At 51.9% G+C, this 24,453-nt stretch overlaps 11 protein-coding genes across 11 annotated transcripts; 6 read left to right on the plus strand and 5 right to left on the minus strand.

The window, feature by feature from the left end:
- Positions 1 to 811: 811 nt before the first annotated feature.
- On the minus strand, positions 812 to 1,486 carry UREG_06473 (uncharacterized protein; the record flags this gene model as incomplete). Its single annotated transcript, XM_002583460.1, has 1 exon — positions 812 to 1,486. One exon carries the CDS (start codon positions 1,484 to 1,486, stop codon positions 812 to 814), a length of 675 nt encoding a protein of 224 aa, XP_002583506.1.
- Positions 1,487 to 1,770: 284 nt separating this feature from the next.
- On the plus strand, positions 1,771 to 2,732 carry UREG_06474 (uncharacterized protein; the record flags this gene model as incomplete). Its single annotated transcript, XM_002583461.1, has 2 exons — positions 1,771 to 1,912; positions 1,987 to 2,732. 2 exons carry the CDS (start codon positions 1,771 to 1,773, stop codon positions 2,730 to 2,732), a joined length of 888 nt encoding a protein of 295 aa, XP_002583507.1.
- A 1,173-nt stretch (positions 2,733 to 3,905) lies between these two features.
- UREG_06475 (uncharacterized protein) lies at positions 3,906 to 6,248 on the plus strand (the record flags this gene model as incomplete). Its single annotated transcript, XM_002583462.1, has 4 exons — positions 3,906 to 5,003; positions 5,104 to 5,895; positions 5,958 to 6,019; positions 6,083 to 6,248. The coding sequence occupies 4 exons, from the start codon at positions 3,906 to 3,908 to the stop codon at positions 6,246 to 6,248; spliced, it is 2,118 nt and encodes a 705-aa protein (XP_002583508.1).
- A 1,233-nt stretch (positions 6,249 to 7,481) lies between these two features.
- UREG_06476 (uncharacterized protein) lies at positions 7,482 to 9,424 on the plus strand (the record flags this gene model as incomplete). The annotated part of the gene is made up of 2 exons (XM_002583463.1): positions 7,482 to 7,487; positions 7,577 to 9,424. 2 exons carry the CDS (start codon positions 7,482 to 7,484, stop codon positions 9,422 to 9,424), a joined length of 1,854 nt encoding a protein of 617 aa, XP_002583509.1.
- A 590-nt stretch (positions 9,425 to 10,014) lies between these two features.
- UREG_06477 (uncharacterized protein) lies at positions 10,015 to 11,219 on the plus strand (the record flags this gene model as incomplete). Its single annotated transcript, XM_002583464.1, has 4 exons — positions 10,015 to 10,554; positions 10,631 to 10,817; positions 10,883 to 10,996; positions 11,077 to 11,219. The coding sequence occupies 4 exons, from the start codon at positions 10,015 to 10,017 to the stop codon at positions 11,217 to 11,219; spliced, it is 984 nt and encodes a 327-aa protein (XP_002583510.1).
- A 1,227-nt stretch (positions 11,220 to 12,446) lies between these two features.
- Positions 12,447 to 12,724, plus strand: UREG_06478 (uncharacterized protein; the record flags this gene model as incomplete). Its single annotated transcript, XM_002583465.1, has 2 exons — positions 12,447 to 12,587; positions 12,677 to 12,724. 2 exons carry the CDS (start codon positions 12,447 to 12,449, stop codon positions 12,722 to 12,724), a joined length of 189 nt encoding a protein of 62 aa, XP_002583511.1.
- An 884-nt stretch (positions 12,725 to 13,608) lies between these two features.
- On the minus strand, positions 13,609 to 14,940 carry UREG_06479 (uncharacterized protein; the record flags this gene model as incomplete). Its single annotated transcript, XM_002583466.1, has 3 exons — positions 13,609 to 14,220; positions 14,280 to 14,348; positions 14,533 to 14,940. 3 exons carry the CDS (start codon positions 14,938 to 14,940, stop codon positions 13,609 to 13,611), a joined length of 1,089 nt encoding a protein of 362 aa, XP_002583512.1.
- A 921-nt stretch (positions 14,941 to 15,861) lies between these two features.
- On the minus strand, positions 15,862 to 17,875 carry UREG_06480 (V-type ATPase, B subunit; the record flags this gene model as incomplete). Its single annotated transcript, XM_002583467.1, has 9 exons — positions 15,862 to 16,175; positions 16,240 to 16,458; positions 16,529 to 16,803; positions 16,858 to 17,171; positions 17,225 to 17,386; positions 17,443 to 17,478; positions 17,548 to 17,567; positions 17,635 to 17,719; positions 17,774 to 17,875. 9 exons carry the CDS (start codon positions 17,873 to 17,875, stop codon positions 15,862 to 15,864), a joined length of 1,527 nt encoding a protein of 508 aa, XP_002583513.1.
- Positions 17,876 to 19,328: 1,453 nt separating this feature from the next.
- Positions 19,329 to 19,487, minus strand: UREG_06481 (uncharacterized protein; the record flags this gene model as incomplete). The annotated part of the gene is made up of 1 exon (XM_002583468.1): positions 19,329 to 19,487. The coding sequence occupies one exon, from the start codon at positions 19,485 to 19,487 to the stop codon at positions 19,329 to 19,331; it is 159 nt and encodes a 52-aa protein (XP_002583514.1).
- Positions 19,488 to 20,070: 583 nt separating this feature from the next.
- On the plus strand, positions 20,071 to 20,953 carry UREG_06482 (uncharacterized protein; the record flags this gene model as incomplete). The annotated part of the gene is made up of 2 exons (XM_002583469.1): positions 20,071 to 20,161; positions 20,595 to 20,953. 2 exons carry the CDS (start codon positions 20,071 to 20,073, stop codon positions 20,951 to 20,953), a joined length of 450 nt encoding a protein of 149 aa, XP_002583515.1.
- A 673-nt stretch (positions 20,954 to 21,626) lies between these two features.
- On the minus strand, positions 21,627 to 23,944 carry UREG_06483 (tryptophan synthase; the record flags this gene model as incomplete). The annotated part of the gene is made up of 3 exons (XM_002583470.1): positions 21,627 to 23,358; positions 23,430 to 23,733; positions 23,809 to 23,944. 3 exons carry the CDS (start codon positions 23,942 to 23,944, stop codon positions 21,627 to 21,629), a joined length of 2,172 nt encoding a protein of 723 aa, XP_002583516.1.
- Positions 23,945 to 24,453: the final 509 nt, after the last annotated feature.

Below are 24,453 nucleotides of genomic sequence, written 5' to 3' on the forward strand. Positions count from 1 at the left end.
TATTATTTACCTTTACACTGCACAGAGTACGCTTGTGTATTTCGAAGTAGCATGGGATAGGCTGTGCTTTGGGACAGGATGGGCGCCTAACTGTTTGCTAAGTTCCCTGATGCTTGCTTGCTAGCAGGTCGAAGAGCGTCCTAGCAACGAGATCAATTATTTGCTTCTGGAAATTGTTTGCTGTGACGACATGTTCCTTGGATGAATTCTTATCATCGGATTGATTCGAGATATAACACCCTACCCAACGTCTCAATCCCTACTTCTTTCTCACCTCTCCTTTCCTCTCTCCCATCCCCAAATCTGCCACGCCCCCAAAGTCCTTTGATAATGGCTCCAAAAATCGCCACGGCATGGAGTATTTGTCTCCTCCTACACGCAATCTCCGTGCAATCCACCCTCAGCACCCATAGCCCCTCGCACGGTGCCAATCCAGCCGTCTTCCCACGAGATTCCTCCTGCAACGACCAGAGATTTGCCGGGCTCTACTGCCAATCGCCATCGACCTGCTTCTTCGACCAGAATGGCGTGCCCCGATGCTGTCCGCCGGGCCAGAATTGCGGTCAGCGCTGGGTGGATCCGCCTCCGTCTTCGACGCCGTCGGTGGCTCAGCCCGGTGGTGGGGGGAATTGTGATGCGAGCGGTGGTTCGAACTGTAACACGGTGAATATGTGGCGCTCTGGGGGGGTTGTGGTGCGCTGTGGATATTTGCAGGTGCTGGGGATGTTGATTTTGGTGGTGATGGGCTTGGTGTTTTGAACTGTGTGTTTTTTTTCTCTCAAATGAAGTTTTTGGTGATATTTCGCGAATATCAGATCTCCATCATTCGCTTTTTCGGATTCCTGGGCATTTCTTCTTGTCTCTGGCGCTCTTCAGCGGAGATATCATCGACATTCGTCCCTCCTTCTCCCAGCCCATGTCCCGCCTTTGCAATCTTCAGAATCTCATCCTCCATCCCCTCCACCAGCTCCCACCCCACCCTCGCCGCATCCAGCATCTTACAGCCCTGCGACTCCCCAACAAACGTCCCCGGCTCCTTGACCCCGAAATACACCCTGTCGATCCCGCCCCGTCCGTTCCTGCGCGTCTCCACGATCCTCGTCGCGCACGCTTTATTCCCAGACAGCCTCTCGCCGCACGGCTCCATCGTGACATACATGACTATCTTCGCATGCGGGTCATCTCCGCGCTCCTGCTGCAGCGGTATCCCCACGTCCTCTTCCAGCACGCCGTGGTGAGAGGCGTATTTGGAGAGACAGCATTGTTCGGCGTGGGTGTTGCCGCGGAGCTCGAGGGTGTAGCCTGTGGAAAGCACTCGGTCGTCGAGGGTGGTTTGCTGGTCTGGGTCTGGGTCTGAGGCTGTTGGGTATCGTCTGAGGAGGAGGATGGCGCCGACGCGGAAGTTGGTGGGCTTTGGGGGGGAGCAGGCGGCGAGGGCCAGGCATTGGGAGAGGTAGTGGAGGTGGGTAGAGAGTTCGGTGGTCATGTTAGTCAATTCGCTGGGAAGATGGGCAGTAGGGGAGAGATTGATTGTGATGATTTCAATGGGCTGAGGGCTTTGGTTTTGTGCACTTGATTCCTGGTGGTGAAGCTGGCTGTGATGACGCAGTTTGTTAGTCAGTGCTAGTTAATTAGTTCCTTGTCGCGTCGCGTCTCTTAATTGACTTGTCGCGTTTTGAGCTCTTCACTTGATCAACAGGACATGAAGCACTTGTTGTGAGCTCAGACTACATAACTACTCGGTTTGATCAAGTAGAGCTATCTATCATCATGCCCCTTGAAGAAGATGATCTCCTCACAGAGGAACCTCCGTGCTCTATCAACCCGTACAGTGTCCTGGGAGTGGGCGAAAAGGCCACCGCAGATCAGATCAAAACTGCCTACAGAAAACAAGCCCTGAAACACCACCCAGGTTTGCTTCCTGTTACATTCTTCACGGCTCTTTGCTATTCCCTGGAGGCTAACGACTTCTCTTTTTCTGAGCAGACAAGGTTGCCCCCGCATCCAAAGATGAAGCACACAAGAGATTCCAGGAGATCGCGTTTGCTTACGCCATTCTTTCCGACGAGCGTCGCCGAAAGCGCTACGACGCGACCGGCGATACGTCCGAGTCCCTGGATTTAGAGGACGATGACTTCGACTGGGTGGATTTCTACCGCGAACAGTTTTCTACAATGGTTGATGGTAAAGCTATTGAGAAGATCAAGGCCGAATACCAGGGCTCGGAGGAGGAGAAGAGAGACATCCTTGTGGCATATCAGGGGTGTGAAGGGGACATGGACGGGGTCTACGAGGAGGTGATGCTGAGTAACGTGCTGGATGACGACGAGCGGTTCCGGGAAATCATTCAACAGGCGATTCGCGACGGGGACGTGGATGATTGGCCGGCATTCTCAAAGGAGACCAAGCAGAAGAGGGCCAGGAGGGTGAAAGAGGCGAAGAAAGAGGCCAAAGAGGCGAGAGCGCTTGCGAAGGAGTTGGGCGTTGAGGACAAGCTGTTTGGGGACGGGAAGAGCAGCGGCAAGAAGAAGGCGGGCGATGATGACAGTGCGCTTCGGGCGTTGATCCAGCAGCGTCAGAAGAGCAGAGGAGCGGACTTTTTGGCAAATCTCGAGGCAAAGTACACGTCAAGGGATGCGAAGGGGAAGAAGAGGCGGACGGGGGAGTCTGAGCCGCCGGACGAGGCATTCCAGAGGAATCGATCGCGGACGAAGAAGCAAAAGGCGGGCTAGTTTCCGATATTCGGGACGATCGCACTTTTCTCCGTGTCACAGTTGTTCTCTATAGGTTTGGGCATCTTTTCTTGTTCGTTTTTCTTCTCATAGCTGTTTGATCGTGTATCTTTTACAAGGCGTCGCGACGGATTGGAATGGAGGGATCCGGGAGACACAATAGGAGCATAAAGGGAGTCTTTGATACTATTCAGCAATCAATATAACGATATACCCAACTCCAGTATATATATGCATCGCCGCTGTCCTCTCGCCAAGCGGTGAGCACGAGATGATCCTGCTGGCGACGATGCGCTCGCCAATCACTATGGCATATCCAGGCGGACGGCGGCTCGCTGGCCTGCTGGTTCCAAATGATTCACTTCTTCCTCTCCGCCGCACTCTGTCGTCTCCTCTCTTGTCTTCTCCCTCCCGCCGCAACATCCAGGATCTTCCCTGACTCACGCCATGCTCCGTCAGGCTTCCGATCCCTTGACGCCCGCTTCTTGGCCGGCCCTCTTCCGGACTTGGCTGTCGAGTCGTTTGCTTCTCGCCGAGACCCTAGCAGCTGGCGGGTGCTTCAGCCACATGGAGCCAGTTCGTCCCCTCCTTGCGCTTCGTGGATATATATCCCACTGGGCCAGTTCATGCTCTTCCCTCACATTGTGCACGTCTTCTATTTGTTTCTAGTTTCTATCGTCGCGGCGACCAAGTTGGTGTCTTTGTCGGTGGCCTTTTTTCTGGTTTCTGGTTGAGCGCTGCTCTTGTTGAACCTAACTACAACAAACTCACAACCGTGTGCTTTGATACGCACACGGCTCATACAGCGTGTTTCTCCTCCCCCTGTGACTGTGATTCTGCAGAGTAAGTGTCTAGCACCTTCTCTCCCAGCTGCTGATGGACCCTTGCTGACCTGTTTGCCACTCTGCCGTCAGTTCTGGAGCAAGATACCGTTGCTTTGTCATACCCTCTGCGCCGTACCGCATCGGCCCAGAAGCCAACGCCGGCCATTCCAGTCAGTGTGAGATAATCGCAGGCTCCGTAGTGGGACCGACAAGGCCTACCTTTCGAGGTCTCGAACCACGCACTCTGCGCTGCTTGTCCCCACGCCTGAGCTAGCGACCGTTACGTTATAATAAACCTGATCCCCCGCCTCTGCCCTGCCGGCCGTCGAAGATGTCACAACCGCCCCAAATGTCCCTGGAAGCGGCGCTCGACGAAGAACGGCGAGAGATCCTCGATATTCTAGAAGGCCGCAGGCATGCGCACCAGCCGGCTCCCCGTCCTGGGCGCCAGGCCAGCCCCGCGCCTCCCGTTCGCAGCATGCTCGACATTGCTCCCGATCCTGGGGCCCAACGCCATGGCTCGATTGCTGGAATCGGCGTGGGTGTAACACAGCCTCCCAATCGAACCACAGCCAAGCCCGGCGCTGGTGTGCGGAGCATGCTGGAGCCATTGGCGCCCTCTCCTCTACGATTGACGCAGAGCGCGACCTCCTCGCCCACCACCGACTCTGCACCCTCCCACGAGCCAGCGGACAACCATCGCCGCTCGTCGGATTCATCCGCCAAGGGCCTGCCGGAGATCAAGAAGAGGCAAGGAGTGGATCCACAGCAAGATTACCAGTTTGAGATGCTTCCCAGCATCCCAAGTCATGCGCTCCCGAAACGTGTCACGCAGGGTGGGAAGCTAGGACATCATAACAATGCGATGCAGACCAATTCTATGGCTGCTGTAATGTCTGGGGGGGACATCCATGCGCCATATCCAGCTTTGCCTCGTGGACGACAGACGGGAAGACACCCTTCCTTACCAGGGAAGTCGAAATCTCCGCCTTCGCGACTAGGACGGTCCCAATCACCGGGCGGCAAACTACTCAACAACAATTCGTTGAATTTGATGACTACTCCGGGAAAATTCGTTACTGATTCCGGCAAGGTTATCAATATGGATCATGCGTATAGAAGATTGTCAGCTGCTGCGCTCTCAAGATCGGGCGGGAGCCTGGCTAGCTATCCCGGAAAGCCAACGGGCAAACACGATGATGTTGATGGAGCTGCTGATGGAGATGCGCGCCTACAGAAAGATTATTACTTTGACACACCGGAAGGTGGATTTAGCGAAGATTACACCAGCGAAGATGATGTTGACGATACTAGTTCTGGGGAAGACGCCTGGAAATCTGAAATCCACCGGGGACGAAGACGAATCAGGAAAAAATCCGACATTGAGACTGGAGAAAGTGGCAGCAAAGGCGGCGAGCCTAGGAAGGTTCAAAGCTTACTGGCTGCTGTTAGAGAAGAAGCCTGCGTTTAATTTTACCTAGAGGTTCTACCAAAAGTTGAATTGCTGACACTGTGCTCCAGGCGCCAAAGTATCCTCAACCTACAAGGTCAAGTCCTTGCTTGAACCCGTCGCACCGCGCACAGCGAAAGCAGCGGCAGAGAAACCTCTCAACAGAAAGACGGGAGTGCATCCGAACACCAGCTTTGATGTCACTGCATCTGCAGGCAATACACCGGTGGGCTCTGAAGATGAAAATGAATTCTCCGACATCAAACAGGCGCAGAACCTCGGCATCTACATGTCAGTTGTGGACCAGACAGTGCCGAATCGAGTGATTCGCACGATCATCCGCGGAGACTTTACGAAAATGCAAGAAGAGGGTGATCATGGACATCGCCGGTTACGAAAGTACCTGGTTGCTACCGATCTGAGCGAGGAATCTACCTACGCGCTCGAATGGACGATTGGCACGATTCTGCGGGACGGAGATACCATGTACGCGGTTTACGCTATTGAGGAAGAATCGGGATCGGGCAAGTCCAGCGGCGATGGGGACAGCATCTCGTCACAGCACATCAACGACGGCGCCAAAGCGATGTTGGATATTACAGCGACTGTCGGGTCCCAGACCGAAAAGACTTTGGGTGATTCGAATCGAGCGTCGGATCGAGCATCTGCCTATCCGTCGCCTCGCGGGTCTGCCATTCAATTAATGTCCGATAGCAAGACCGGCTCAATTGATTCCCGCAGTACCTCCAAAACGGAAGCGGATAGGCTCCGCGCCATTGAGCTCCTCTCGCAGACTGTGATGAGGCTGTTGCGGAAGACGAGACTGCAGGTCCGGGTTGCGATTGAGATTATTCATTGCAAAAGCCCCAAACATCTGATAACAGAAGCAGTGAGTTCTCACATGCTTAACCTCCTCGGCAGCTGGGCTCTTGAGCTAACTTGGTGATACAGATCGACGCTCTCGAGCCTACCTTGGTTGTTCTAGGCTCTCGCGGGCGCAGCGCTCTCAAGGGGTGAGTTTGGTCGAGGATTTGGTTATTGTTGGCAGAGCATAGCTAACTCAACTCTTCTACCAGAGTCCTTCTCGGCTCGTTTTCTAATTACATTGTCACCAAGTCGTCCGTTCCCGTGATGGTTGCGCGGAAGAAGCTCCGCAAGCACGCAAAGTATCAGAACACACACGTACGATTATCGAATAATCTCACTACTCCGAAAAAACTTGCTTTTGCGAAAGTCGATTGATGTCTGGCGTTATTCTGGCTCAATGGAGGCCTTTTTCTTTTTTTTTTCCCACTCACGCATTGTTGCACGCCGAGAGCATAGGGATTCTGAACTGTAGGAGTTTTTATAGCGTCAAGCTCCGTATTCAGCGGACGGGCGTTGGGTGTGTTGGGGCCATGATCCCGGTTGCATGTTCGAGTATTCTTTCCTCTCCATTCTATTCTCTTTGATGATGGACCATGAAGGCCTTGATGCCGTGGAGTTGGGTGCAGATTTCGGTATTGTTATTCTCTTCAAGCATGCATTTAGCAATTGAACTGCTCCGTATTCGACTTGACTGTATCCTAGGTAGCAGGCAATAACATACATCTTAATCTCCAGCAGCAGGGTCTCTCTCCGAGTGGCAAAGGAGAGCATCTCGCTTCCAACTGACCCGACGAGCTGGTGAATAAGATGCACCCGCATCGTCTATTAACTAGTATCTGATCTCTGATTGATGCGTGATCGCCGCCACAAGGCACACGCTAGAATCTTAGCCGAAGCCTCGTCGACTGTCGCTGGCCAGGGGCCCCTGCTCCGGCTCGTCCAGGCGTTGCACGTTCGATTCTTCGCGTCTTCCAGTCCGATGAAAATAGCAGATGGGCAAAAATGTCCGACGTGCATCTCCAACGATGTCCATCGCGTGTTCTGGCGGTTCTGATTGGGCTTGCCGGGGGGGAACGGTCTGTACGACGTTCCCTGGTTTGCTTTTTTTTTCTTTCTTTCATTTGTTGTCTCTCTCTTTTTTTTTTTGGATGTTTGAAGCAATCGGGTCGCAGGTTCAAAGCGGACAATGCATTCGACCCGGGCTTGACAGGGTGTCCCGTACGGCCTGATGCCAGTGTGAAGTCTGATTGATTTATTTATGTTTCTTTTTTGATGCGCCGCTACGCTGTGCGTCTTGATTGATGTCTACAAACAGCTAGCTGGCCTGCAGGACGAACGATCAAGGCCGATTCACCGTCCTGTTGGTTCTACTACAGTGTCGGGGTGAGATTCATCATATATATTTTGCTTTTTTCCTGCTGGAAAAAGCGCCTCTCTCCCCCTTCTCTCTCCCTGTGGATGCCGACGAGACCCGGGAGCCGGATCTTTGTTGGCTGTAGGTCATCCTTCTTTGATACCTGACGCCAGCATAGCACAAAAAAGCAGCAGTTCGACCGGGCACAGCATCCTGTTCGAAGTTGCAGCCGGAGTGGTAGCGGTGCAGAAAGAATGAAGGTGAGATTGGAAGACGAATGGAAAGAAAGAACAAAAGCGCAATTGAGGCATTCTGAGGAGGCATATCCAAACTGACACGACGTCTATAGCCACGGTGGACAGCTGCAGCGCGCTTCCTCGCCGCCCTCTGCTCAGTGCATCTGGGCCCTGCCGAAGCGACGCCTACACCTGGAGGACTCGCCGTTCGTTACTCGACCATCAACCCCAAAATCACCCTCTCCTATAAAAAGGTGCCTCCGGGAATCTGCGCAACCGTGTCTCCGCGCCAAAAGCAATACACCGGCTACGTCTCCCTCCCACCCGCGACACTGCACCCGGTGGGACAAAACTACTCCATCAACACCTTTTTCTGGTTCGTGGAAGCCAGGGAAAACCCGCGATCCGCGCCGCTGACGATCTACCTCAATGGCGGACCGGGAATCAGCAGCATGCAGGGTCTGTTCCAGGAAACGGGGCCCTGCGTCGCGGTAGAACGGTCAAAGCATGAAATCGGCACGGTGCCTCGGGAATGGGGCTGGGATCGGGCGTCGAATATGCTTTACATTGACCAGCCTGTGCAGTCTGGGTTCTCCTACGATGCGCTGAAGGAGGCGTCGCTGGATTTCCTGACGGGGGCTTTTACCTCTCCGCCTACCGATCCTCCGCCGGGTCGCTCGCCCGAGACGTTTCGTAGAGGCGTCTTTAGCTCGAATGAGCAGACGACCACGCGCACAACGGGAATGGCAGCCAAGGCGATTTGGCATATGCTGCAAGTCTTTTTGACGGAGTTCCCAAAATATAAGCGTCACGGGGATTCTGCAGAAATCAACGTGTTTGCGGAGAGCTATGGAGGGAAATACGGACCGGCGTTTGCGGCGTATTTCCACAAGCAGAATGAAAGGCGGAAGAAGGGAGAGATCCCCAGGTCGAAGACGGTCGAGATCAAGGTCAAGACATTGGGAATCATGCAAGGCTGCATTGACGACCTGGTTCAGAATCCGTACTACCCGCTCTTCGCGTCCAACAACACCTATGGCCTGCATATCATGACTCCAAAGGAGGTCAAAGCATACCATGACCGGTTCAACCTGCCTGGAGGCTGCAAGAACCAAATAAACGCTTGTCGAGACGCAGTCCGGTCGTCAGACCCCGACGATGTGGGCAATGTGAGCAGCGTGAATGCTGCCTGCTACCAGGCGACAGCCGTCTGCAACGGAGAACTGAGTCAAGTGTTTAGCAAAGTGGGCCGGAGTCCTTTCGACATTGCACAGAATGTCTCCAATCCCCTGCCTCCGCTGACATATCTCGAATATCTCAACGCGCCCAACGTCCAGCGTGCGATTGGCTCGAGGGTGAATTTCACAGAGTCCAGCGGCGCGGTGAACGACGCTTTTCTCCAGACTGGCGACTTTAGTCGAGGCGACTACATCTCTGACCTGGGCTCGCTGCTCGACAGCGGCGTGCGCATCGCCTTGATGTACGGCGATCGCGACTATATCTGCAACTGGTTTGGGGGCCAGGCTGCCTCCTTTGCCATCGCCGCAGCATCCAAATCCTCGTCGCCGTCGTACGCCGCCAACTTCAACTCCGCGGGCTACGCTCCTTTGATCGTGAGCCGGAACCGCACCGGCGGCGTTGTGAGACAGTTCGGCAACCTCTCCTTCGCGCGCATCTACGACGCAGGCCATTTTATACCGCATTATCAACCGGAAACCGCCTTCAAGCTGTTTAGCCGTATCATTCAGGGGAAGAACCCGTCGACTGGCGCGCCGATTCGCGACTTGTCTCGGTTCCGAACGGACGGCGAGGCCAACTCCACGGCCACCCATCCTCTGCCTGCACCGGCACGGCCAACGTGCTACATCCGCAAGGCGCCAGGGACGTGTAGCTCCGATCAGATCGAGAAGATGGGCGCTGGCAAGGGAAAGATATTCAACGGGGTATGGTACGAAAAATGAGCCCGATAGGGGGCGGTAGCTCTCGTTCGGCACTTGAAAGGTAACACGCGGGTCTGATTATATATCTCTGCAGCTTCCGGGCTTTTTTGGTAGACGGGGCCGTGTGAGTCTGGCTGTCGTGCATCTACAGGTCGAGATGTGGTGAGAATTGGGGTTACATTGCCCGCGCTCGATGTTGTCTCATATCGACGGATCTCGAGCAGGATATAAAGTAGTTAGATTTGAGAGGTTTGAACAATCAACAACTTGCTTTTTAGATAAGTGAAGCAAGGCAAGAGGTCCTAAGATCGAGAGGTAGATATTCCGATATGAAAAGAACTTGTTCAATTGATCTATGTACTGGTGTTGAGACCAGCCATATATAGGCATCTCTAGGTATAGAATGAACTAGTTACAGAACTGATATCTGATGGCTTTAACAATATTCACCTCTAACTCCGGAATGCCTTGGAGATCAATGGAGATAACATTACCTCCGACACCGAGCTTCTGATATCAAACAAGAAGAATAAACAACAACATGCTTCCTTTCAGTATATAATGGCTTCACTCTATGTTCAGATTCATCATAACTTGCAATTACAGCCAACATGCCAGGCCCATACAACACCGACACCACGACAGACGACCTCGTCTCCGACTATACAAGCCTCATCAAGGGCAAAGTCGTTTTGACCACAGGCGTCTCTGCAAAGTCGCTCGGCGGCTTCTTCGTACAATCGATCGCTGCAGCCAACCCGGAATGTCTGATCTTAGCCGCGCGCAATGCCGAAAAACTAGCCCAGATGGCCGCAGAAATCACCGCTGCCTATCCTACGGTGAAGGTGCGCACTTTACAGGTTGACTTGGCCTCCCTACAATGCGTACGTGCTGCAGCCACGGAACTCAACGGATGGGACGACCTGCCAGTCATCGATGTGCTCGTCAACAACGCGGGAATCATGGCTGTGGAATACCAGCTCTCGCCGGAGGGCTTCGAGTCCCATCTGGCCACCAACCACCTGGGCCCGTTCCTGTTTACCAATCTGATCATGAACAAGCTCGCGGCTGCTAAGGAACCACGGATCGTGGTTGTTAGTAGCGATGGCCATCGATTAAGCCCGGTCCGGTTCGATGATTATAATTTTGACGTATGTGTTTTGCCAATATCAAGGTACAGTAACTACACTTGGAGAACAAATTACTAACCAGTGAGCATAAATATAGCAAGGGAAGACATACAACAAGTGGTATGCCTACGGACAGAGCAAGACCGCCAATATGCTATTTACAATCTCGTTGGCACGGAGGCTCGGCATCAAGTATAAACTACAGGCTTTCAGTCTTCACCCGGGGGTCATCTGGACCAATCTGGGGAGCCACTTGGACTGGGATACTGAGTTCGATGGGCTTCGTGTGTCTCTCTTTTCTTTCCGGGAATACAATCTACTTTTATTCATTCAACTAATGCTGCAATAGGAAACGCGGACAAGATCCTCGGTAATGCCGAAGGTTGGCGAGAATTCAAAATTAAGCCGCTGGAAAGAGGTGCTGCCACCCATATCTATGCGGCCTTTGATCCGAGTCTCAAGGGTACGTTTTCTTTTTTACTTGGACAACCAGCTCTCGTGGCTACGCTATACTATTAAAATAATATACTGACGTTTGGGCAGCCAACAATGGGGCTTATCTGATCGATTGCCATGTTGCGGATCCTCTAGTTGACACGGTCAAGCCGTGGGCCACCAGCAGCTTCGAAGCAGAAAGACTGTGGCGTCTGAGCGAGAAGCTTGTTGGGCAGGAGTTTTCCTACTGATGGATGAGTTCTCTTTATAGCAGGGCGTTCTCTGTTAAGAACATATATACATATGTACCCTTTTGTCAGGAGAGCGCTCTGTGCTATCAATAACTAAGTATATTCACTTCACTAGATTAATCAAGTGTATGAAGAAATCAAATTGAATCAAATGTATGTACAAAGAATTGAATTGCCGGAACCCCTACTATATTCTGACACTAAAAATGTAAGCAGTGAACAGAAAAAGAAAAGAAGTTGATATTGCGGGCTGTCCTCCATAGCAGTCAATTTGACTTGGCTTCCGCGGACTATCAGCGGAGCCTGCGAAGCTTCATTGCTTTGTATGCGAGCTGCAGCTGTTGAGAAACATGGACAATGGACCCGTTACATTTCTCAATTTTGGCTGCCGGCTGGCGATCATTTCTGCAACGGCGGTTTGAAGTCTGTGTTTTGCTTTTTCTTTTTTCTTTTCTTTTCTCTCATCACATTGACACATTGTACGGAGTATCCTCCGGGCTCATTGATGCTCCAAAGGAACATCCTCTTGTAGACAGAGGGGGACCGCTCTGTGATCAGACAGGCTGATCTTTTCCCACGCCCGCCTCCATCGGTCTCTTCGCCCCAAACTGAAAACCCCAGGCCACCGGGCAGATCCCCCTGCCCATTTGATATCAAATTCCCTCCTCCTCAGCATACCCAACGCTGCTCCGGAGCCGATCTCCTGTCGATCTGTCACCCCGGATTCGACGCCGTGAACCGTGACGGTGCTGCATGCGTCCATGACTCGAGGGGTGGGACACGCACATCTTGTCCCCCCCCCCGGCCCAATGCGGAGCAGTTTCAGGAAGCTCTCGCGAGTGAGCGAGTCTGCTTTGCCACTTGGGTGCGGCCGAAGCCCATGGGTCTCACGCTTTTTCTGCTTTCTGCAGGGCTAATTTGGAAAAAGCCAATCTGTGCCACCTTTCTGCTCTGCTGTGCCCTGAGCAAGATTCCTATCCTGGCGGAAAGGGGGGATCGGAGAGACCATGGTCCATGGCTATTTCGACAAATTGGCGCTGACGGGTTCCTGAAAGAAAGTCTGCTTATGGAATAGCTCGTGGCGTGCGGACATGCGCTCAGGAGAGATATATAAATACCTTTTACCCGGCCGCTGGGTCCTGCTGACCGGTCTCTCCATACACAATTCACATTCCCTCCCTCATCTCCAAGCTAGATAAGACCAGAAAAAGAAGAAAAACAGCAACAATGGTTCAATTCAAAGCCCTCGTCTTCGCTCTCGCCATCTTCATGGCAACCGCATCCGCAGCCCCAGCAGAAAACGACGTCCCGTCCGACAGATGCATGCCGGGATGCCATCCCAAGAAAGCCTGGTGCAATCCTCCATACGTAAGTGCTCCCAATCCACATGGCAATCCCAAAATTTCGGATGTTCCTGAATATATGTACCGAAAAAAGAGGGTCGATGGCTAACTTAGTTGCTTGCTGGTATAATAGTACGAAACCCCGTACAAGCTGCCAACTAGAACTGTATGTCAAATCTGAGAGTTATTCAGGGGGGTATCAATATTCGCTAACTTTTTGGCAGTGCTACCAATGTTGCAAGAGATAAATTCCAAGCCGACAGCTGGGCAGCGTCCGCTATCAACTCCTCACGAAAATGAGCCCGAGAATGTGACCGGAGGGATGGAGAGAAGGAAACAATATTTTCGGCTATTCGTGGAGTCGATTGAAGTGAAAGGAAACCTGTGGGCTAGACTGCCAGAATTAAATGCAACTTCATAATGCCTCGAATCATCCTATCTTCAAAGGATTTTTTTTATCAACGGTTGGAAAATATTTGTCAATGGCTTTTATGCTTCAAGGGCCGAGCCTGACGGCTCTTTAACCAGACAAAACAACATGGAGTTGCTACCTGTCCGGTGTTTTTGCACTTGGACATCCAAAAGGGGGGCATGATCCCATCGATTTCGCACTATCAAACTGCTTGCTGTTATTTCAGGTATGTCAATTTACAACAGCAGTGGCGCGACCCTTTTCTCTGCTAGAAGCCAGGCCTGCTTCCACGCCCGAAAAGATGAAATAGAGTGAAGAGGAAAAGCGCACCAGATAAATGTGCGCTCAGATATGCTCTATATACAAGGGAATCAAATTCAAATACGTTCAAGGTCATGCAAGTCAATAAAGAAAAAAAAGTATAACGCCTGTTCCAGAATTAGATGTGGCTAACGAGGCAGGGTATTGTAATTGCACAGTCAATTTTTCTCAAAGAAAGAGAGAAAATAAGAATAGACAAGGTGATCCATGGGTATATCCAAAACCGTCGTATATGATTCAGCATCAACGCGAGAGACAGAGAGGGAGGGAGAGAGAGAGAGAGATCCGTCTGCGCAGTCGATGCACACAAGCATCAATGGTCTGCAGGGGGAATATACTCCTTTGACTGATGCCGTCGAGGGCTCGCTTCCAACTCGACCAACTGCACTCCGGCCCCTGAACTCAACTCTGGCGGTCTCTCCTCCTGCATCATCCCCGGAGGCTGATATACACCCAGACCATCCCAACTCAGATGCCCCGGCGGCGGCGAGCGACTCTGAAGCGTGGGGTTATATGGCCCGCTAAACCGCGACATGTCCGGCGACAACATGCTCGCATGGCCCGGCTGCGGTGTTGGTGCCGCCCCATCCTTTTCGGTCCGGCCTGACGTCGACCAGTCGCCTCCGCTCATCGCCCATCGCCGCGTGCGGTCGTTGCTGCCTTCTTCCGAGGTGAGCCACTTGCGGTAGACGCGGTTCCGGCCGAGCAGGAAGAAGAGCAGGCCCAGAACTGCGATGCCGGCGACGCTGCCAATCACGATTCCGGCGATGGCGCCGCCACCCAATCCTGACGAGGATGGCGCGGGGCTAGGTGTTGAAGATGGAGTGCCGGGGGTGCCTTCGGCAGGGGGCGATTCACCGGGGACCAGCATGTATGGATATTTCAGGGCTTTTGCGTATTGTTCCGCCCAGGTCATAGTGCGGTTCTGCATGGCAAAGTCAGCAGAGATTCAAAGGCTGAAGTGCAGCTGAAGGGATTATGTACCGGATTGATCACGCCGACCATTCCATTGTCGATGCAAGACCCAAGGGCGGTGCAGTAGAAGAACTTGGGCTGCAAAACGGTCGATTGTCAGCGATATCAACTCCCACTCCGGGGTAGATACAAGCAGCAGGGACAATGGCGCGTTTACCTCAGTGTCATTCACAGTTAATCTCCATGTTGGCGGCTAGAATCAAACAGCGTGGTTAGCACCATGTCGGAGGTTTGGACAATCAGACGACAAGAACAGACTCACACCGCCAACTAGCACGCCGTCACTCTCGTGAAAGGAGTTGAATATTCCCGAGTAGAAGAAATCCCCAGATGCGGGCACGCATGGCGCAAGGTAGTCTGCCTGCACCACCGAATGATTGCGCGGAAAGAATTCGAACACGATCACGTCGCCCACTTTTGCGTTGACGGTTCTGGGGACATACTGATGAGGGTCGACTTTATGTCCTACCTTTACAGTATGGGTCGCCGACGCTGTCCTCGAGCTCGTCCTTGTCCTTGTGTTCGTCCTCGTCCCCGTTGCAGTCCTCGTCGGCCTGGGAGAGTGAGTCGCTGTGGGCACTGGGTTTCCCGTCCTCTGTGCCGCAGTGAGCACCACCAGTTGCAGGGCGATTGGCAGTAGAGCAAGTCGTGCCAGGAGACGATTCAGCATCATGCAGGTCGTCTCTGTTTTTTTTTCTCTTCCCCCTTATTTGGATTCTTCAGCCAGCAAAGGAATGGTATCAAACGAAGAGTTCACTCCACTTCCATCAACTAATTCACTGGGGATGACGAGAGATGGAGAAAAGGACACAAAGAAACAGCGACAAAAGGCGCAGGACCACGTTGCGGGCCAGATCTGCAGCGTCCCCAAAAGCAAAAGAAGAAAAAGGACGTGAAAATCCACCGAGAACATGGTTCGGCCGGCATGCACTTCCCGCCCCAACAGCCCTTTCTTCTGGAAAACATTTTGGCCTAGTCAAAGCCACCGGCAACACCGTCATAGATTGGCTGTGCATCGCAAGTTTTGGGGACACGATCGTCTGGATTTCATGTTGTGATCCCTGGACGCTCGATGCAACTGGAGCATGAGAGACACGGCCATGGGCGCAGGAATCGGACAGAGCCTGAGAGCTGTGCAGCCAGCTTCTGGCCAAGGGATCAGTTGATAGTCCCGCTTGGCGAGCAGCACAAAAGCCTCCGATGGTGTCTGGCTGTCCAACGAAAACGCTCGATCTGCTCCATCGACATTTGGTGCGTTGGCGATCACTGCGGCTGACTCGGGGACAAGGCTGGAGATCCTGGCCACTCTGGACGGAGGGTATATCTGGTGTTGGCATCCATGTAAACAAGACGAATATCAAAATCCACAGCAGAGGGTGTCTGCTCGTGTTGCGAGTGTCACTCTGGGGGAGCAGCGCGTTTTTGACTTGGAGTGATGCGAAATATATTCAGGGCCGAACTGTGTGCCTTACGACTAATAGTAAAAAGAAAAACCCCAATCTACCCAAAAAGAAGAAAACAGCAAAGGGGCAACTGCGACTGGATACATTGAAATCACGACGGACGCTCTGCCTCGTTTCAGACCCTCTGGTCACGCATCAATTAGATTCCCTTCGGCTGTGGTATCTCCGCCGCTCGTGTCCCTCGTGTCCTTGGTTGGTTTCGACGACCGAGTCTTTGCAGAACGCTGGTAATATTCGTCGAGAATCTTCTTCGGGATTCGGTTGAGAAGGTGCTTGGGATAAATTCGGAGCAGATTCCATGCAATGTCCAGGGACTCGAAGATTGTGCGAGACTCATATGGCGACTGTGAGATAAAAGTGCGTTCGAATTTATCCAGGAACTCGAGAGAGAGCTTGTCTTCAGCGGAGAGCGCCTCCTCACCAACGACAGCCTTCATGGCAGCTGTTGAAAATGATTCGTATTAGCAGAAGACTTACGGCGAGGACTGATGAAGAGAGAAACTAACCTGCATCGCGACCGATGGCGTATTTTGCATACAACTGGTTGGAAACGTCGCCGTGGTCACTGCGAGTACGCTTCGCGCCAATGGCAGATTTCATGAGACGGGAGAGGGAAGGCAGCACGTTGATTGGTGGGTAAACACCCTTGTTGTACAGCTGGCGGTCGATGAAAATCTGGCCCTCAGTAATATAGCCTGTTAGATCGGGAATAGGGTGCGTGATATCTACAGAGGTCATCAAATCAGCATCATGGACAAAATTGGGGTCCAAGCAGGGGGAGGAGATGTAAGATACCGTCGTTAGGCATGGTTAAGATCGGAATTTGAGTTATGGAACCATTACGGCCCTGCACACGGCCGGCTCGTTCGTAGATCGTAGATAAATCAGTGTACATGTAACCGGGATAACCACGGCGACCCGGCACCTCTTCGCGGGCAGCAGAAACCTCACGGAGAGCATCACAATAGGCAGAGAGATCAGTCAAGATGACAAGGACGTGCTTTTCTAACTGGTATGCGTAATATTCTGCGGTAGTCAAGGCAAGGCGGGGGGTGATGATACGTTCAATTCTAGTACTTTTGTCAGTTTCCCGCAGTCCCGTCACGAGCTGGGCCGAGACTTACGTTGGGTCATTGGCAAGATTCAGGAACAATGTCACGCGCTCCATACTACCGTTCTCCTCAAAGTCTCTTGTGAAGAAGCGGCTGGTTTCCATGTTAACACCCATGGCAGCAAACACAATGGAAAAGTTGTCGTCGTGCCCATCGTGGACATCCTTTGTCGGCCTCACAAGACCCGCTTGGCGACAGATCTGGGCCGCGATTTCATTGTGTGGAAGGCCGGCTGCGGAGAAAATTGGAATCTTCTGTCCTCGAGCAATGGAGTTCATGGTATCGATGGCGGAGATGCCGGTCGAAATCATTTCTTCGGGGTATACCTGCACTGGCTGTGAGTGGAGAGCGCCCGCGAGCTGTCAGGACCAGCACTTACTCGGGAGTACGGGTTGATGGGACTGCCGTTGATGTCCAGGTAGTCCTCGGCGAGCACCTTGGGGCCCTTATCGATGGCACGGCCGGAGCCGTCAAACACCCGGCCCAACATATCTTCGGACACGCCGAGCTTGAGACTGTGACCGGAGAATTCGACTTTGGTCTTTCCAGTCATCAGCAACATCGGAAATGGCAACCGCATCACCCACGCGCTCTCACCTTCTTCACGTCGATCCCGGATGTCCCCTCAAACACCTAGATGGCCCGCCAGTCGGATTAGCGGCAGTCACACCTGCCAGACGGCGCGGGGTCCGCTTCACGCACCTGAACAACGGCCCTGTTACCTGTCAAACCAGTCCACATTAGCGATATTGCGGCGTCTACTCGGCCCAGTGCCAGTTCCACACGTACCCCTCGCTTCAAGGACCTGGCCCGATCGCTCGGACCCATCGGGCAGCGTTAACGACACGATCTCGTTGTAGCGTGGGAATTTGACCTAGGAGCGTGAATCCAATCTGCCGTAACAAACAAGGAGTTCGCTGGCGCATACATTATCAAGGAAAACTAGGGGCCCGTTGATGCCGCCAACGGTGTTATAGCGGATCCGCGGCTGGACGGACATCATCCGGGGGTCTTCGAGTCCCGGCGCCATGGTGGGAGACACACTTGGCACAGCTACAGCTTCAACAAAACAAGTGAGGAGAAGAGAGAGAGAGGGAAATGCAGGTTGCCAGAGGTTGATGGCCGGCTGATGTCTGTCGTCACAGCCAAACAGCTTGCTTGAACAGGCTAGAGTTGCACGTGATGTTAACCTAATTAGCTAGTTGGTTAACTTTGTAATTAACAGTTAAGTGTGTCATTCCTGCTGACTAACATCAACATTAGTCAGCCCCCTTTCCCTCGCTTCCCTCTCTTGTCGCTGTTGCTCAGCGGTGACAAAAGTGGCCGCTGGGTCATAGTCAAACGGACCTGTCGCCTCCCAGATTGCCTGCTCTGCATCGAGCTCCTCCGGGTACACGGTAAAACAGTGCTCGATTTCGCTGTAGAAATCTTTCCGCCAATCTCGAAAGCCGTAGTAGATCTTGGTGTACTCCCAGTACTCGGGAAACCAGCCCGCAAACTCCCAATCGATAATCGCGGAGATCTTCCCGTCATTGACCATGATATTGGACGGCGATAGGTCGGCGTGCGTGAACTTGGTAGCGTAGCGGTCGGACCGGCCATGCACCTGAGCCACGATCTCGTCGCGGGTCTCCCAGCTCTCCAAATCCACGTCGAGTCGCACGTACTGATGGAACTCTGCGACACTAAACGGGCCCCATAGCCGACTTCCCAAGCGTTGGTCATATCCGGACCCCAGCGAGAGGGAGCCGACCACCCCGTCGCGAGGGGGACGCAGTTGCCGCAGCTGAGACACATATCCCGCAAGCTCTTTCACAATGTCTGCCTTTTGCGCCGCCGTCAACGACCTCCATGCCATTGCCAGATCTTGGCCGGGTACACGCTCTAAGAGCAGATCCTGATAATCGCCATTCCCCTACGCTTTGTGCACAGCAGGGATCGGGATTGTCGTATGTTGTCGGACGTACTCCATGGCCTCGCGCTCCGTTCGGCGGCAGTGTACCTTCAAAAGTTTCCGCGGCCCAACATAGAACACCTGACGCGACGACGATTCCCCATAGAGCTTTTCCCCCAGCCAGACGCGGAATTTCATCCAGTAGGGCAGGCTGCTTGCAGTCAACATGTTCGGATGGGAGGAATGGGCGTTGTCTTGTTGAAGTCAAGACGAGGATCAGAGCAAATCATCCCATGTTGTTGCACTGGCAGAGAGAAGAACAAAGCATCTAACTACCAATAACACAGCTTGATTCACAGACATATCCCAAGTACCCCCAAGGGCCATTCTCAAGCATTCATCAGCAGTGCACTTTGAGCCTCTTTTTGATTTTGAATCACCAGATACAAGGGAGGTATTCGCTGTGAAAAGAACTAACCATACACTTTCCGCTCACATGCCCTGGCCATTCTTGGCTATAAATCCATAACTTCTTTCACTGTTAAAGCTTGCATAGCAATCATACAGAGCACTCATGCCTCATGAGTTATTACTCACTTTTCTCTTCTCTTTTCTCTTCTCTTTTCTCTTCTCTTTTCTCTTCTCTTTTCTCTTCTCTTTTCTCTTCTCTTTTCTCTTCTCTTTTCTCTTCTCTTTTCTCTTCTCTTTTCTCTTCTCTTTTCTCTTCTCTTTTCTCTTTCCTCTTCATGCTCACACTCAACTTAAAGTCTTATTCTGATGTGAGGCTCTCTCAGCTAGTCTGCTGCCTCTCTCAAAAATTGCTGATGTCAAGAATCCTTACTCTCAGATCTCGGCTGGTATCTGACACTTCATATTGATGGCAGTCCTCTCAGAGTTGCTTTTATTGAGCTTTTGAGGGACAACGTCGACTTGAATAAAAGAGAACTCGCATATCATGCTTAACTACATAGTTGACCCCCTATGGCATTTCTCCGGCTCCATAGAGCGGCATACTATCCAAATACCCGAGTTCCCACATGTGCTTGGGCTATTTTCACTCTTACCCTAATAAGTGACCCTCACTTGTTGTGACATCTGGTATAAATTGTCACTTGCCGGTCATTGGCAGCCTATCCATACAACAGTGCACTCATGCTGTATGATGCGTATAGGGCAGTCCTTGGCCCAGCAGTTGCTTCACTCATTACTCCAACTATTACTACCAAAACATTGGGTGCTGTTTATTTGATTTGCAAGGGCCAAAATACGCTGCCGTACGTCTCTCCCGTCAAATGTTTTACCGAAACTTGATTTGCAGTTACTAATGCACGATGCTTGCCAGCGATTCCACCTATGGCCATATTATCAGATCATCATATGCTGCTGTTGCCATTTCTGAGCATGGCCACAAGGTCGAGAAGAGTGAGCCTATGCTCACTGTTTGGCTGAACTGCATGGAGTGGGTCTACACAAAGCATTTGGACAAGCTCTGCAACCACCAGCAGAGAAATTTACCATCTCAACCGAGTGCATGGATTACTTGGATTGTGGCATTTCCCCACCTTTGATACCAGAGGTTCAACTGGTGTTTCGCCCGTGGTGTCTCATTGGTTCTTACACTATATGGATTTGGACGATGGCTTTATTTGGACACAGTGGGAGCTGGGAGGCTGAGAAGTCGTTATGATTATCCTTAATTATAGTCTTATGCAGGAAGCAGCTGGCTTGACTGCAAGACGAAAAACACCTGTTTCCATTGCCATGCCCCTAACATGAAAGGGTTTGACTTTGCAGAGAATGAACGTTAGTACTCCTACTATCTCTACATGAAACATATCACTGATTTCTTATATAGACAACAATCAGGGGGCCCTGACAGCAGGGCTGTCACCATTGGTGATGTACGACCCCAGGTGTGGCCAGGGTGCAAGTGGTTGTTCCAGTTCAATGTGGGCTGCGCAATACCATTCCAGACCAGCACAGACAGGTATTGGTCTATTCAGCTTCTACCGACGATTTATCTCCTTCTTTGCTCGTATCATTGCGCCATTACAGAAGGTCAAACACTTGGATTTTCCGGAAACCCAAAGTCAGGACGCGCCCGGAAGAAGTGGGCCTCTAAAACAACTACAAGAACTGCTCATGTCTCAAGAGAATGCAACTGAACTGCTTGCTAAAGTGCCAGGCGCCTGTCTTAAAGTTACCAGACTTTGATAAGCCCTTCAGTCTGCATTGTGACGGTTCAAAGGAAAGAGGTTTCGGCGCAGCTATACATCAGTTAGATGACACAGGTGTAGAACGGCCCATTCTGTTTCTATCAAGAGAGTTAAAGGGCGGGGAGCTACGATACGAAGCTACTGAATTGGAAGCCGCTGCTCAATTCCTCCTGGAGCTTGAGTCAGTTTTGGGTCTGTCTGGGGGCGCGAACTCTTTTTTGATAATTGCCTTGATTTTTTATTTTCTTTTTGTTTCCTCTCTACAATCCGTCAAGGACTCCTGACAAGGAGAAATGTAACTATCTTAATGCCCAAGAGAATATGGACAATGTCTACATTGATAAATTCACAGTGTATGCCAGAAATCTAACCAATGATACTAATTAAGAAACTGATATCAACTACAATGTCTGTATTTCTCTGCCTTCTTTACACCAAATTTAATCTGGAACCCGCCGACTTTCCAAAGGGAAGCTTCGTTGCCAGAAAGTCCAGATGGAAATAGTAAAACTCTATTAACTATATACAGCGAAGTTCCAATCGTGCCAGACTCAATATTAGCTTTTTCTTTTACCATAATTATCGTTCAAAATCCCTCCCCAATCGCCCAGATGCACACGTAGCAAAAGCAGGCCGTTTCATATCCGCCAGTTAGTTACTTTTGAATCCATTCAAAACCTCAAGTCCCATCCGATCTTGGGTCCAATCGCAGGCAGCGCATCCGCCACACTCTGTACGTCCTTGTCGCCGCGACCGCTCAGATTCAGCACGATATTCTTTCCCTTCTCCATCTTTTTCGCCAGCTCAATCACTCCATACACCGCATGCGACGATTCCAGCGCCGGGATAATACCTTCCAGCTGAGCAATCGTCCGGAACCCAATCAGAGCCTGCGCATCCGTGGCGGCAATGAACTCGGCTCTCGAGCTATCTTTCCAGGAGCTCAACTCCGGTCCAACGCCCGGATAATCAAGGCCAGCGGAGATGGAATGCGTCTCGGAAATCTGGCCATGCTCATCTTGCAGGACATAGGTGCGGACGCCGTGGAGGACGCCCTTGGTTCCGCCTGAAAGCGTCGCTGAGTGCTTCCCTGATTCGACCCCGTCGCCTCCCGCTTCAACACCGAGGAGTTTGACGCTGGGGTCGTTCGCGAACGGGTAGAACATGCCAACAGCATTGCTGCCTCCACCAACACAAGCAACCACCGCATCGGGGAGTCGACCGGTTAGTTCTTTCATCTGTTTCTTAGTTTCTTCGCCGATGACCGACTGGAACGTGCGCACAATGGTGGGGAAAGGGTGAGGACCAATTGCTGAGCCTATAACGTAATGCGTCGTTGGTAGATCAACAACCCAGGCGCGGAGTGCTTCGTTGACGGCATCACGGAGCGTCCGAGACCCTGCTTCGACAGCTACAACAGATGCACCGAGAAGCTTCATCCGGAAAACATTAAGTGCTTGACGTCGGACATCCTCGGCTCCCATGTAGACAACACACTCCATGCCAAACTTTGCACAAACAGTCGCAGTAGCCACACCATGCTGACCGGCCCCTGTTTCGGCAATAATCCTCGTCTTTCCAATCCGGCGAGCAAGGAGCACTTGGCCGAGCGCGTTGTTGATCTTGTGACTTCCTGTGTGGTTGAGATCTTCACGTTTGATGTAAATATTAGCTCCACCGGCGTGTTCGGTTAAACGTTGGGCGAAGTGTAAATTGCTAGGTCTGCCCATGTAAGGATAGTATGAGCGGTATTCTTCCCAGAATTTGGGATCGTTGTTGGCTTCGTTGAATCCAGCCTCCAACTCCGCCAGACAGTCCATTAGTGATTCCGGAACGTATTGTCCGCCAAACTCACCAAAACGCGCTGGTATCGCAGCCGGATCTCCAGTGACGTTGAGAGCTTCAAGCTGGTCTGCGAGTCCTGGCCCCGAAGTGGAAGCTTCCTTGATGACTCTGTCGACGTGCACTCCAGTGGGTTTTTCTGCTTCAGTGATGGCTTCGGTGAGACCGACTTCGCGCGTAAGAGGTTCGGAAAGCTTGCTTCGGTCAACGGTTCTTCCCGTAATACTTGTGCAATATTCCTTGACCTTTTGAGCGCCTTGTCCGGCAGGGGCGTTCCCTAGCACCGTGATCATCTGGCTTCCAATGACAACGCCCTCTGCAATCTCCTGTACGCTCAAGAAGTGTTCCCTCGTGCTAACACCGAAGCCTACAGCAGCAGGTATGTTGCCAGAATAACTGTGGACCCGGGAGAGAAGTTCTGGCAACCCCGAGCTCAATCGACCGGTGGCGCCAGTGACGCCCATCCTCGACACGACGTAGATGAACGAGTCGGCAATTTTACATAGTAGCTTCATGCGGGAATCGGAGGTGGCGGGCGCAATCAAAGGAACGTATGAAAGTCTACAGGTAGACGCGGAATGGTTAGCACCGATGTAATTCCACCTTCAAACAGGGACATCGACCCAACTCACCCTTCCTTCTTGCATAAATCTCTAAATCGAACGGCTTCCTCTGGTGGCAGGTCAACCATAATAAAGCCGTTGACACCCGCAGCTTTCGCGTCCTTTAGCAGCCTTTCCTCGCCATACCGCAAAAGCGGGTTATAATAACCCATAAGGAGCACGGGTGCCCTCAGTCCTCGATCTCTAGCTGTGCGCACCATCTTCAGCACAGAGGTCATGGTCACGCCATGTTCCAATGCCCGAGTATTCGCACGCTGGATCGTAGGGCCATCGGCGATGGGGTCTGTGAATGGTACGCCGAGTTCGATGACATCTACCAAAAGAAAGATATGTTAGAGGAAGCTATCGCCAAATCAATTTATTCAAGATATACTAGGCGGATCCTTACCGGCGCCTCCCTCCTCCATGCCCAGTACAATATCAACCGTCTCATCGGGGTGAGGGTACCCCGCAGTGACATATGCCACCAAGGCAGAGCGCCCTTCTTGCTTGCATTTCGCAAAGGTCTGCTTGATACCGTCCATTGTGAGCTATTCTCTTTCAACCTCTCGTCAGATTGGTGCTTGTTAAACGGATGCCCCTATGCTTTTCGCTGATGTCCGATAGAATTGCGGGGGAATTGACTCTTCGAGCCGAATTAGAAAGGCTTTACTGAGTATAAAAATAAAAGAAAAAGAAGAGACAATTGCACCGCAGGACACTTGAATAGAGACAGAAAGCAGAAGAGAGGAAAAGAGTGATCGATGGAGCGGCGGCAGTTGCGTGAGTCACCTCGTGCGATCGCGGGGAGCAGAAGCCAAAGTGTGCGATAACGAGCTAATAAATGGCCCAAAGTTAGCTTTAGCCAGGAACACAGATCGGTCGCCACCAAAGAATTTTCTCCTGGTAGACAGCGGGGGTTTGAAGCGCAAAGGCAGAGGTGAAAATATTCAAAAAAAAGATCAATTAATTCAGCTATCTGAGTTGATGCCCAAGAACTCCTCGGCATATGTCCAGTATAAAAACCTCACTTATTAGGATCCATTGCGACAGG

Source organism: Uncinocarpus reesii, genomic scaffold (assembly GCF_000003515.1).
Source record: "Uncinocarpus reesii 1704 scaffold_4 genomic scaffold, whole genome shotgun sequence".
Classification (NCBI taxonomy): domain Eukaryota; kingdom Fungi; phylum Ascomycota; class Eurotiomycetes; order Onygenales; family Onygenaceae; genus Uncinocarpus; species Uncinocarpus reesii.